The sequence below is a fragment of the Schistocerca americana genome, chromosome 7 (assembly GCF_021461395.2).
Source record: "Schistocerca americana isolate TAMUIC-IGC-003095 chromosome 7, iqSchAmer2.1, whole genome shotgun sequence".
In the NCBI taxonomy this organism is placed as follows: domain Eukaryota; kingdom Metazoa; phylum Arthropoda; class Insecta; order Orthoptera; family Acrididae; genus Schistocerca; species Schistocerca americana.
In genome coordinates, this window is record NC_060125.1 from 447,012,479 (window position 1) to 447,027,252 (window position 14,774).

The following is a 14,774-nucleotide window of genomic DNA, read 5'->3' on the forward strand; positions in this document are numbered from 1 at the left end:
ACCCTTCTGCCAGAAGAAGGAGCCACTGGTGCCAAGAGTTTACAAATTTCTGTACCTTTATATGTGTGTTCATCTGCCACTGCTAGGTAAATATATTTCTTGTCTTTATATCTATCATTATTTAGTGAAGTACCAACCTCAACTAGTGCAATAGTACTGGACACATATCATTCATAGTAACAGGTAGTAAACCTTCAGTAATAGCCTCTTAGCAATAAAGGAACATAGTAATCTGCTAGTAGCTATTATTGTCAGTAAGTTATTAGCAATAATAAATAAATTGTCAGTAATAATTGAAGACAGTAAATACTAGGTATTTAAAAAGATGCTAAAATCCTAATAATACAGGAGCTAATACTGTTCTCACTAATAACTGAAGGTAGCAAGTCCTCAGCAATAACAGATGAAAGTAAGAGAAGGTAACGGTTTGTCAGTAGTAACTGAATGTGTTAACTTATTAGTGTTAATAGAAGAAAATTACTTATCTTCTATAGAATTGACCCTTTGAGCAGTTTCCCCACTACTAGAGGATACCACAATAGCTTGTAGTCCCACCATTTGTAGCTCCCTTTCATTTTAATCCCTCTAACAGTTTCTCCAATCTTAGCTGTAACATACTGTAAGGTACCTTCCATTTCTATTGTTTCTTCTACATTTACTGGAACTTACTGCACTGAAATAATAGTATCAGAATGTTCATTGTCATTGTTGGTCATTTCTTCCACTAAATCTAAATCATTATCAAAATATTGTACCTTGTTTTTTTCCTAAATACACTGACAGAAAAAAAATTCAGTGTGCAGCACCAAGGAGTTTTGCCACATAAACAAAAGTTGGTAGGTATGTTTCTACAACTGGAAGGTGATATCTATTCGTATTTCATACCAGACACATGGGAATGGTGCTAGTAACACCACTATGAGCATGCAGATCAGGCTTACTTGTCATTGTTGGCCATTTCTTCCACTAAATCTAAATCATCATATCATCAAAATATTGTACCTTGATTTTTTTCCTAAATACACTGACAGAAAAAAATTCAGTGTGCAGCACCAAGGAATTGTGCCACATAAACAAAAGTTGGTAGGTATGTTTCTACAACTGGAAGGTGATGTCTATTCATATTTCATACCAGACACATGGAAGTGGTGCTAGTAACACCACTATGAGCATGCAGATCAGGCTTACTATAAATCATGAGCCTTAGTTACCTTTGAGATTTGATGTAATGAATTGATGTTAGTTAAGAATGCTAAAAGATGACAAATATAGCATTATTTACCCAACTGAGTTTGAATGAGGTCGTGTCAGGGCTATGAGAAACTGGATGTTCCTTCTGTGCTATTGCAGAAAGGCTTGGCAGGAATCTAGCCACTATACATGATTGCCGGCAGCAGTGGTCACAAGACTGTATGTTTGCATCAAGACCGGGCTATGGATGGTCATGTGGCATTACCAAGAGGGAAGGCCATCATCCGTGGTGTATGGCTCTGGTACATAATACTGCCTCTGCCAGCAATTTGAGCACCAGTTGGCACCACAATGACTCAATGAACTATTAAAAAATCGTTACTTGAAGGACAACTCTGAGCCAGACAACCTGTAGTGTGCATTCCACTGATCCCAAATCACCATTGTCTGCAACTTCAGTGGCATAAAGTGAGAACTCACTGGAGGGCAGGGTGGAGGTCTGTTGTGTTTTACGATGAAAGCTGGTTCTTACTTGGCGCCAGTGATGGCCGAGTGGAGGCCAGTTGAGGGCCTGCAACCAACCTGTCTGTTTGCTAGACACACTGGGCCTACACCTGGCATTATGGTCTGGGGTGCAGTTTTGTATGACGGCAGGAGCACTCTTATAGTTATCCCGTACACACTGACTGCAAATTTGTACATCAATCTGGTGATTCACCTGTTGTGCTGCCATTCATGAACAGTATTCTAGGGGGTGTTTTCCAACTGGATGGAGCTCGCCCACATACCGCTGTTGTAGCTCAACGTGCTCTGCAAGTTGTCATGTTTCCTTGGCCTGCTTGTTCACCAAACCTGTCTCCAATCGAGCACATATACCACATCATCAGACGACAACTCCAGATTCATCCATAACCAGATAGCTAATAGCTATCCCTGTATTGACTAGTGCAAGTGCAACAGGTATGCAACTCCATCCACAAACTGGCATCCGGCAGCTATAAACACAATGCATACATTTTTGCATGCTTGCATTCAACATTCTGGTGGCTACACCAGTTATTAATGTACCAGTGTTTCTCTTATCCAATGGCGTATCTCATGCTTACATTAACCTTTAATCTTGCAATGTTAACTGCTTAATGTGATCTTGCAGTGTTCATTGCTTAAATATGTTACCTGACAAATCTATTTCCAAAATTTCATTACAGTATATTAATTATTTTTTGGTGTTGCTGTTTTTTTCATTAGTATATATTGATTTTTTTTTCATATATGATTGTGTTGAAGTGAAAACCAAAATCACACAAGATATCATTAAAACTAGAAAATGTGTTACGCATTTTTGTTGATAGGCTTGAATCAGCTGCTTTAATTCTTTTGGTAGCCTTGCAACCATGTGCATGATTCTTTCTAAAGTAATATTTTCAGCTGGGAAAGCCATTACGTCAATTTCCTAATGAACATTAAAAAATCAAGATTGATATTGTAAAATGTTACTAATAGTAAATTATTTGGGTTCCTTCTCTTTGTATATTTCGGTAATGAAGTAAGTTTCCTGAATAAAATATTGTTTAACAATACAAATTCATAATTGGGTATTCACTTAACCAGTTCATTTTATCAGCTGACAACATTAATTCTAATTAAGAAATCACTTCACGCTATTTTATCTGAAAGGACAACATTTTAATCAAGTTAGCTCCGCTAGGATCTTTTATGCAAAGCACGTACTGTGTCTGCCATCTTGTGCAGTTGTCATTTGCCTCTGGCTGCCGTTGCTATATTGTGATAGATGACTACTTGTTGCTCATAGTGTATTTGTTGTGTAAGAACTGGTGACCGCATCACCTGGTCATGTCATGTAGAAGCAATTTATTGCAAATTGTATGCTGCCAATCATTGTTAAATTTGGTAGACTGTGGTTGCTGCATACTCTGCCACTGGCTTTTTGAACTCTTCTTCTTGCACATTCAGTTAATATTTGATGAGCGTGTGTTTCATACGAATCTCCTGTATTTGGCTTCATATGCAACTTTTGATTAAATTCTCCTGAAGAATGGTTTATAAATCTTTCTATATATTTAAATTCTTCTTTTTATTTGCTGTATACTGCCAAAAGTTGTGTGGTAATGTCAAATGGCAAATTTGTCTTCTTGTTGATTTACTTGACAGCAACTGGTTGATTAATGATGTCAAGCAAAATTCACTGGCTTCTTCTTTGTAGATGATAATAAATATTTGAAAATTGTTCTCAGTTCAAGTATATAGAACGTAATAACATTATAATGCAGCAAATAAACATCTATATCAGTTTCAGTTATTGTTCGTTCTTCTGTGGTGTTAATGTTATATTTGGCAAATCTTACCATATAGTCACAGTTTTATCAATATTGATGTCAATTTATTTCTTAATTCACGTAAGGTGAGGTGTAAAATCCAATATTCGTTTATATTTTTCACTTGATGTTATCACAAAGTCTTCAGTTTCCTTTACTTTATGCAGTTACCTATTCTTGCTCACTGACCTAAAGTGCCCATGCGTAATGACAGTTTGCACTCTTCAATTGTCTTTGACATGTAATAAAATAATTTTGATAAACCAAATCATAATGAATTTATTCTTGAGTAAATCTCGCAGGATCGAAGTCCAAATGAAATTTAATTTTTTATTCTTCTTTTTGTAAATCACTTCATGTTCCTTAGTTTTTGAGACCAACTTCTTTAAAGTGGATCCATGTGTTACTCCAGGGTCACTAGATGAGAGTATATATGAAAACGTAGTAAATTCTTGATGCAAAAACATGAAATTGTTGTAAGCATAATTCTTTTTCATTAGTTTCATCTTCTATTTTAATTCTCAATCCACTCTCCTTTTGTTACAGTTTTGGATCTTACTCCAGGTTGCCCCACATGTAAGGGTATGGGTAGCAAAACCATAAAAATAGTCTCGATGTAACTTTTAATTTTAATATAATACTTGTTGATTACATTTCCATGCACTTTGAAAAACTTTCAACTGGTTTACACAGCTATGAATATTTATGAAATGGCCTTGCACCCGTACATGTTGTCAGATTGTAAACATTCTGAAGACCATAAAATAATACACCAATATTTTTCAAAATGTGTTGGACGTTAATTGTTTACAATGTTATTAATTGATGAGCTAAGATCACCCATTTGGAGGCTTTCCTTCAGCAATCTGTGTGGCACTGGAAGCTCCACGACATACTTGTGATGTAAAGGCATCTGTTGGTGAACTCGCTGCATGCCGCCCATGGAGTACCATGTGGCAATTCCTATTCTCAAGGTGAATCATTGGGTGGAGGAGATCACCAACACACAATTGACATAGAAATTAAGTACTTTACAATATTACTATATATGACATAGTCCAATACAAGTGAGCACACACGGTGGGATTGAAAATGTAGAGCCAGTTTGCAGGAGGATTCAGCATATGAAATGACTGAAAAGAGGGGTGGCATCCTTCAGTGTTGCCGCAAGTTGTGGCCCCTAGATGGACTCACAGCCAGAATTTGGATATGCAAATGGTGGACGACCATGTACAGTCACCGAAAGTTAAATGGTAACCATATATTGGATACATGAGATGCAGCATCTGCTGTGCGTCACCTAAACTGCTTGGCACACTGTGTACTCCCTTGGCCACAGTAGAAGAGTGGGTGTGGACTATGGAGGTGCAGGTAGTGCCAGAACTTGACAGCCAAATGGCAATAGAGGTAGCTGCTGGGAGTGCACACTGTGTGTGCATCCTGTACCTGCTGGGTGAGGAGGCATCTGGATCAAAGCAGGTGGAGTATTGCCAACCTTTGGATCCAAGAGGGAGCTACCAGAAGGAAGAAGCTGGCAATGCCAAATAATACTGTAGGCTTAGTCAGCTTGATGAAGGTTCTCTTATAAAACAGCAGACTTGTGAGACAGGAGATGTAGTTGAAGATCGGAGGGCAATTTAACCTGTCAGAGGATCCACAGTGTGATGTCAGCTATCTCCTCTGATGCGACTTGGGAGCAGAGATTGCATGACAGTTGAGAATGAAGTCTGATCCTGCAGCTGTATGGCATAAATGATGTAATGAATTGCTTCGACAGGAGGGCACAACATCCATTCAGTATTGTGTGACCAAGCTGTAGTATATTTATGTTGAGATGATGGAACCAGCAGGAGGTCACTGATGAGGCCTGGTTTGTAATGCAAGTGGCTAACCAGGCATATGAATCCGTGAATGTTGAACAGGTTATTGACCAAGGCAAACCAAATTTTGGGATTCTCCTTCCATAGGTGAGGTAGTTTATGGAAACGTCTGACAGGCACCTGTTGTGGCACTGCAGGAAGAGGCGAGTGGCACTGTTGCATTGGCCACAATGGAACTAGGACAGCTTTTACTTATTGGCAAGCTGTCCCAAAAATATTATCCCACATCACAGCAGTGATACTGCTTGAGCATAATACACATTTTTTTATTGCTTCTTTTGTTGTAAACCTAGTAAGTATTTTTATGCCATAGCATATCATGTTTAGCTTTGTGTGAGCTTAAAATTTGTAATGGTTTATTAAATACATTTATAGTGGGGATTAATGGATGTTTGTTTTATGTGGTATGAAATAGCATTGCAACACTTTTCTCTGTATTAACAACAAGATTGTTACTGGTGAACCATTCTGCAATGTGTAAATGGAATTTTGTATTTCATATCATAGTTAGCAGCAGTTTTGCCTTTTACCAATACATTATGTCAGTCTCAAATTTTATATATTTTTTGGAGTTGCTGGATGAATACATGCCATTGATAAATATCAAGAAAAACACTGGGGTCATAATAGAACCTTGGGGCACACAGTACATAATTCATTTTCTTTTAGATTAGTAGGTGTATATAATGTTTTCTCCTTGATGCATGATTTCTACTATCAGCATGTTTCGAATATGGAAATTGTACAACACAAGAAGAAAGACAGGCATCAAAAAGGAGAAAAATTGAGGGTGGAAAACGACTTCCTAATAATCGGTTATTCAGTGCTCAAAAACATTGTGATTCCAAACTGTGAAGTCAGTGTGCACCCAGGAATGAGATTGCATCAGTTAAATACTTCAAGAATATTCTGCAGGCAAAGCAAAACTCAAAAAATGTTATCAACAGTGAAAACTATAAAGGTGTGTTTGTACAAATTGGTTCCAATTCAAATCGAAGTTACAGCATAGAGGACCTCATTAACAAAACACAGAATGTGATTCAATCAGCAAAAAGCATTTATCCATGTTCAAGTATCATAACAAGTGGCATACTGTACAGAAGATCAGTGAGTGACAGGTACTTAGACAAAATAAACTGCAACATCTGTGATCAGCAATATTTGTAGATTCAGACAAGTTTATCAGTGAGAATTGTATTGCACAGGATGGGTTGCATCTAAATAGGTTATGTTCTGTAACTTTCAGCAAAATGTTTATTGACTTGCATAAAATTATATGAAGCCAAGGGAAACTAACAGCCAGTGATGGGTGGTGAAAAACAGAAAAACACAGTGAAAGTAAGAGAATGGTGTTTAAGGAAAGATATGTTTAAAACTTTAAGTAAGTGTAAGTCTTCATTCTTAATGCACTGGAACATAAATAGCCTCAGTGCAATGTATGCACAGGATAAAGCCACGAAATTTGATGAGCAACGAGTTGTTCTTATTCGGAAGAAAGAAATATCAAAGTCGTTTTCCTAAACGAACATTGGCTCACAAAAGATTCAATCACAGTTTTAAACAAATTAGGAAACTTTACAGTAGATAACAGCTTTTGTAGGAAAACAGAATCCGTGGTGGCTCCTGTAGACTAGTTAAAAACTCATTAGAATATAAAGAAAGAGACAATTTTAATTTACTTAATGAAGAACATATGTTTGAAAGTTGCTGAGTAGAGCTAGAACAACGTAATATTATTATTATCTATAGAATTCCAGATAGTGATGCAATTAAAATATTTTTAGAGAAATTCCAGTGTCTCCTACATAAACTCACCAAAGGAAAGATGAAAAAAAAAATGTGATTCTTGCAGGTCTTACAATGATACGGCAAGTGAAACAAACTTGTCTACTAAGTTTATTGACTTAATTCAAGAATATGGCTTTTGACTAAATGTCACTGAGTTCACCAAAGTAAATGAGTGAACTGCAACATGTATAGACAATGTTTTAACAAATTATATATTTAATGACACTACCATATTCTCTTTAGACCTAGGCATCTCATATCACTCTGCTTTGCTTGTTGAATTACTTTAATAATTATAGAAAATTGAAGGAAGTTGTAAAAGCAGCAAAGGAAATGGTAAATACTAAATTTATCAAAGAGCACAGAAAGAAATCCAAGCCAATATGGACAGTTGCCAAATCTGAATTTGAATCAGTTTTACCAGCAAGGAAATTTCTAAAATAAAATTGCAAAACAAAATAATTGTAAATCATGCTCAGATACCAGAAACTTTTAATAAATACTTTATAATGGTAGCGAAATCTGATGTTGATGTAGATTTAGACTCCTATCAAGATACTGAACATTTGTTTGGGTCAAGTCGGAGGAAGAATGAGAGTCTAATTAAATTTGACATAGTAACAGTAAAAGATGTAGAAAAAACTATATTAAACATAAAAATAATAATTTTGTGGGATGGGATGAAATACATGTGAAAGTCATCAAAGCAGCTTCAAATATAATAGCACACCCACTGTCTGAAACAATTAATCAATCACTTTCCAGACTTTCTAAAATATGTGGAAGTGAAACCATTATTTGTAAAAGGTTCTAAAAAATATATGGGAAATTACCATCCCATTTCCCTTCGTCCTCTGTTTTCTAAAATATTTGAAATGATAGTCTCAATCCAAATTCAAAATTTCTGTCATAAATTTAATGTAATTTTAAAAAATCGATTAGGCTTAAAAAAAGAGAAAAGTACAATTTATGCACTTACAAAAGTGCAATTTATGCAATTAATGAATTTGTAAATAAAAGAGTTCAAACTCTTTGCCTTTACAAATGTCTGCTTGTGTCTGTGTATATGCGGATGGATATGTGTGTGTGTGTGTGTGTGCGCGAGTGTATACCTGTCCTTTTTTCCCCCTAAGGTAAGTCTTTCCGCTCCCGGGATTGGAATGACTCCTTACCCTCTCCCTTAAAACCCACATCCTTTCGTCTTTCCCTCTCCTTCCCTCTTTCCTGACGAAGCAACCGTTTGTTGCGAAAGCTTGAATTTTGTGTGTATGTTTGTGTTTGTTTGTGTGTCTATCGACGTGCCAGCGCTTTTGTTTGGTAAGTCTCATCATCTTTGTTTTTAGATATATTTTTCCCATGTGGAATGTTTCCCTCTATTATATTCATACCTTTATATTATTAGGTATTTCCTTTTCATCTCTTGGAAACAAAACGATTGTTTCTCATATAAATACATTTTTACCTCATCTCTGTTTCCATAAGTTGTTGTTTGCTATTTTTGTATCAGATTATTTGTTGTGTCTGTGAAATATACATTAAACACGTAAGCTACTCTGCTTGGGCCAGTAATTTTGTCTCCATTTTCAAGCAGATTGATGTTACAATCTTTTCCTATGTTTTGCCAATTTCTCTACTGACAATGGGCCACATTGCTTTCATTTCATTTGTAGCTTTTCCCATGTTGCTGTCATTTGTTAGTTTTTTCAACCTTCTGATAAATTTATTTTAGATCTTTTTTATCTTTTAACATAAGCATCAAATTCTGAAGGTGTTTCGGTTTGCTTATCTATGACGTAGAAAAATCTTTTTTTTCCTTCAGTGGAACTTGTATGTGTGGAGTGATCCAACTACTTTTTGTATTATTTCTCATGATTTTCCTTTACCTGAGTGGAAGGCACAGCCCAGAATAATACTGGAAGATGCTTAAGAATATATCAATTTTTTTTAATGTTGCTACAGCTGTATACTACCTCCCTTGGTCCTTTAGTTAAGTAGTGAATAAGTTTTTTTATGATTTGTACACTGAAGTTCCTAGCTGTAGTTACTAATGATTTGTCAGAAAGTAGATGGTGATGAATTAGATTCGTGCATTACGTCATAGTGTTTTTGTTTTGCATGTTGGCATTCTGGTTGCTGTGGGTTTATTTATTGTTTGTCATTTTTTATTTGTAGTTCACTGTTGCTGTTTGAGTTTACATATTATCATATTATCATTTTGTGATTTGGAGATAATGAATGCAGCTTTATGCTAACATAAGGAAAAGAAAGGAATGGTTGAGGCCAAAAAGGCAGTAACTTCCCGTACAAAGATCTGCACACATCCACAAGAGATAGCGTTATGCATCTGGTGAGACAGCAACAGTGCGGTGTACTGCGAATTCCTTCCCTTAGTTGTAACCATCATTGCTGATATTTATTGTTAACAACCGTGATGTCTTGCAGATGCAATCCAAGAACAATGACCAGGGAGACTATGTGTAGTGATGCTACTCCACAATAATATCTGCCCACATTCTGCTAGACTGCAAAAAACACTACACAGGGTTGTTCAGTTGGGAAGTCATTCCACACCCACCTTATTCACCTGATCTTATTCCCTCAGATTTTCACCTGTGTCTGTCCTCTATCAAACAACCTTCAAGAAACTTCTTTTCCAGATGAAAATGCACTCCGAACATGGCTTGACAAGTTCTTTGCCTCAAAAACAAGTGATTTCTACACTCACAGAATCAAAAAGTTACCCCAGTATTGGCAGACTGTTGTAAATAGTGAAGTATAATATATTATTGATGACTAAAAGTCTTTGTTTTGTGTATCTGCTGTGTTTTTTAAACTTATAGAAAAACGCTGTGAACTTATGCACCAACATAATATTTTTACTAATAATTCTGCAATGTGATCTCCAAAACTTGTGGTGAAACTTGGTATGTTATATTTTATAGGTACAATATGAAATATTTGGTCCATTGTTGTGGTTGAAGTCTTTGTTGCACATGTTGCTGTTTCTGTTGTAGGTTTTGGGTTAAATGTCAAGAGGAGGTTGAGTATGTCAGTTTCTTGTTTAGATGCCCCACAAAAATCAATAATAAAGTCACCACAAGTAATCAGACATCTGTTCTGTTTCGATAACTTAAAAAGGAGATAGTCTACATTTTGTAGTAAAGTGTTCATGTCACTTATCAGGGTTCCTGTATAATCAAATTATGTCTATATTTTCATTTAATAGTTCAAGATCTAATATTTGCAGATCTTTTTCTCTGGGAACATCTGGGAACTGAATGGGCACAAATGTAATATCATTTTTAACGTAGATACAGCTGCCACCATATCTTTTTGTTTTCCTTCAGAAGTGTTTGCCTAGTATGAAGTCTGGAAGATATAGCATTTTCAGTGTGTCTGCCTGCAGCCAGTGTTATGTTAAACACAGGATTGAAATATTTTTAAGTTCATTTCCCTGCAGTATTTGGAATTCATCAGTTTTATCCATTAGTGACTGCACATTCTGGTGAAACACTGCAAGATCAGCACTCAGTTCTGAAATTTGGGGCTTACTTGCTTTTGCTGCTCCTTTGTGTGGAGACCTGGTTGTGTGTGGTGCTGAGTTGGCTCTCTCCTTCTTCTGGAGCTTAAGTCTTCATACTCCATGCAGGTTGTCAACAATATTCCACTGAGTTGCCAGGCAAGGGGAGATTCTTACTTGCCACTTTGTTCTTTTCTGGGTGTGAAAAACTGCAGGATTGTGGTTCTCCCTCCTTGGGTTTGTGGTTTTGGTGCTTTTAGCTGAGTGTTTTTCCACAAAAAAAGCACACACACACACACACACACACACACACACACACACACACACACACACACACATTTTGTTTGGGAGTTCCCCTGTGTCTTTCTCCCCTAGCTGCTGCTGATGTTGAGGCTGTTTTCATCACTTCTCTAGTAGTTAATGCTGATGTTGGGGCTGTTTTCATTACTTTTACTTTTTCAGTTGTTAATTCTAATGTTAGTTTTGTCTTCATAATCTTGTTTGGATTTTGGATATGCAGATTTCATTTCATTTATTTCACATGGCTGTTGAACTTTTTGTTCTTCTTTGACTGTTTCAGTGTCAGGTAACTGAAAGTAGTTTGACTTCATTTTGCACTGTAAATGTTTATACCATTTCTCTTCACTTAGTTACCATGTGCAAACTGTGTTTTGTCTAATCACTAAGTCTGAAGAACATGTCTGAATTTAGAATTCTGACAAGGTTTTGTTTCAGCGTTGCATTAACCAAACGGTTATTAATTTGATATATTTTATTGTTCCAGTGTATTATTTGCTCTTTCCATGACAGTCAAACAGTTGTCTGTTGTGAAATTTGTGATCTTGCCATACATGACTTCTTTAAATTGTGCATTTGGTTTTATCTCAGAATGGGGTATCAGATTCGGGCTGTATATTTTGGTTTAAGAGTGGACCTTCCACAATGGTTCTCTGACAGTAATGATATAAATATCCATCTTGCATTTTATCACATCATCATATTTTTGCAAGATAAAAATAGTTCAGTGAAATCCTAGTTTATATAAAACTTTGATCTGCATTTATCTGCTGTTTGATGGCTTCAGTGCCTAGGGGCTAAAAATTCTGTTATCAGATCTTTCATATGATTGAAACAGTAATTTTCTTTCACTATTGCTGATTTATTTGGTGTTTTTCTTGAATACAAACGCAATACTTTTTAAACTTCTCATCACGTAGTTCTTCAAATCAGATTCATATCTTTAATGCACAACATTGTTTTAGAAAAAAGAGACAACATTTACCAACAGGCACCACAATCAAGATTTAGTGCATACAGAGACACAGAGACAAAAGACAGACTGTCCCACATGGATTCAACTTACATCCAAAGACTCTCTTAGATCAAAAATAATTGTCAAAGGAGTTAAATTGATCGGTTCTGTGGCATTAATTTTGTACATTAGAAAAATAGGGACATGCATTAGTGTAAAATACACGGTGTCCCACATAAAACCAGTATGCCAGACCAGAGATTCAAGTAACAACAAACTAACTAAAAAAGAATGGATACTAATAACATTAAAAAACATGCAGTTAGCTTCTTATAAGATATGCTGGAAGTTGTGACCATGGTCATCCAGGCATCACTGACTTCATGTGATGATGTTACCAGTGACACACTGTAATTCTGCAGGCATGATGTTATCAGTTTCTCTAGTAATATTCTGTTTAAGATCATTTATTTTTTGAGTATTGTCAGCATACACTTTGCTTTTTAGTGCACACCATAAATAAAAATCACACAATGTGTAGCCCGGGCCCTTGGGGGCCAGAGGCATCTACTGAGAAGTCTGTCTTCTGGCAACATGGTGATGTGGGCCATACTTTGGTTGGATGTGTGAGCAGTTGCTCCATCTTGTTGACATACTACATACAGCTTCTCTGCATCTGTTAGTTGTGCATAGAAAGAGTCAAAGATCTGTAGAAATCAGGCACTGTTTAAGGTGTAATTGAAAAATATGAGACCAATAATGCGGATGCCAGACAACACACACCAAACACTTATCTTCTTTGAGTGGAGAGGTTTTTCATGCAGAAAATGTGGGTTGTCCTGTGACTAGTGTCTGCAATTCTGTAAGTTTACGTAACTTGACAAAGGAGAAACCAGGCCGCATCTGACATGAAGTAAAGCAAGGAGTCCAAGTAAATTAACTCTTGCACCACACTCACATGATAAGATTTTAATTTCATATCTTTTAGTACATCATGACATGATGTACAAAATACACCAACTTGTTATGCATGCATTGCTAGAATTTAAAGTACTACAGATTATGTAGGATGCAGGTTAATATTCTCTGCAGTTCGAATTTAATGAATTGTTCAAGGATTGGAGGGCAGTCTTGCTTGCTACAGAGAATAATATTTCATGTCTTTCCTTATTTAATTATGACTTATTGTGGGTATAGAACAAATCTTTGAAATATTGCATTGTTTCTGTTCCTATGCCATCATAAAAGATGGTGAAGTATTGTAGTATTGATGCAAATATTATAATCCATGCAGCTCTTGACAAAATAAAAGAAAGAAATACTGAATAAATAAAGTGATCGCAGTGATTTGTGTTTTATGATTGGTACATTGTCAGAAATAACTGTATCAGTTTTCTTTTGTTTCTGTTTACTTAGAAGTGCTGCAGAAGCATCCTGATGCCAATTTGGCAAAGCCAAAACTTCAGAAACTTGTGCAGCAACAGTTTGCTTTCAAGGCCAAGATAGAAATTGCACCTGATATTAAAGAACTAGATTGCTTCTTATGCAAAGTACAGTTCTCTTCTGAGTCAGAACTGAAAGAACATGAACAAAAGCTAGATCATAAGCTGCGAAAAATATATCGCAGCAACAGGTAAGGTTGGACACTTTTTATTTATTTTTTGCCAGATGTACTGTGAATGTTGTACAAAGTACAAAGTGAAATCTATCATACATTTCATGCACTTGTTATAGAAAGTGGTTTTTATGTTTATTGTCTTCGCTTAAGCTTTATCTCTAAGGCTTCTTGCAACTGCTACGGTTGCATCTGCCTCCTTGTCATGCAACACTTCTTTTCCCCAGCAGACATATGTATGTATAGTTAAAATTAAAGCAACAGAAGGCTGCAAAGAGTATTTAAAGTTAAGGAGGAATACCTGTAGTACCTTTGGGGAACAGTAAAATTTATAGCAGTGGTTCCAAGTACATAATTATGGAAAACATAGTTTCAAATAAAGACTTCAAAACTGAAATTCTTTAGTTGTCAGAATGAAGAAAAATTTAGAGAAAAAGGTAACATACACAGGCAGTGGTTTGGGAGGAGAGGTTTTGTCTGCTCCAAATCAAGCAAGGTGGACTGGCATTTGGAAGGAGCAGATTGTAAATCTGTATCCAGCTCATTTTATTTAAATTTATGTGGTATCCCTAACTGATTAGAAGTGAATGATGAGGTGATTACTTTAAAAAGGCCATTGCAAGTTACCTCTCTCTTCCTTTTCAAAAAATGTTTGTCCTACTTTTGTCATGACCATGACGCTGATGAGTGTTCAGTTCATACTTTTCTTCTTTATGAACAATCTCTACTTTGGAAGATATGATGTAGGGTGTCAGAAATACAGTGGCCTAATCATTCAGATTCAGATCAAGGGTACTGGAACAGAAATACTTTGCATTTACTGTCTTGTAAGTGAGCTTTTCTGTTACTGAAGTACTGCACTCAAATCGCTGTTTAATGCATTATTGACTTAGATCTATGGCCTTGCACTAGATTCATCATTTTTTGTATATAATGACTACCACTTCTCCCAAATTACACTTACAGTAAAATATACCAAGCCTGTATCCATCTAGGTGTATCTGTTCAGTTTATGTGGTTTGCAGATGACATTCTGTTATGCATAGGATATCTGTAGATTAGAACTTTCAGTGTCATTTATTGATAGCAGCTCAGTTTTGTTATTTAACAAGTGACTTATATATTGATGGAAAAGTTGAAACATATTGTGATTATTAGCTGTCCAAGCTGTTATTTCTTGTTTCTCCATTAA

At 36.0% G+C, this 14,774-nt stretch overlaps 1 protein-coding gene across 1 annotated transcript in view; it reads left to right on the top strand.

The window, feature by feature from the left end:
- LOC124622040 (putative helicase MOV-10) overlaps positions 1-14,774 on the top strand; it is a 314,393-nt gene that overhangs the window by 69,720 nt on the left and 229,899 nt on the right. Inside the window, exon 3 of the mRNA XM_047147599.1 lies at positions 13,384-13,600. Within this exon, the coding sequence (XP_047003555.1) occupies positions 13,384-13,600 (217 nt within the window). The remainder of the gene's footprint in view (positions 1-13,383; positions 13,601-14,774) is intronic.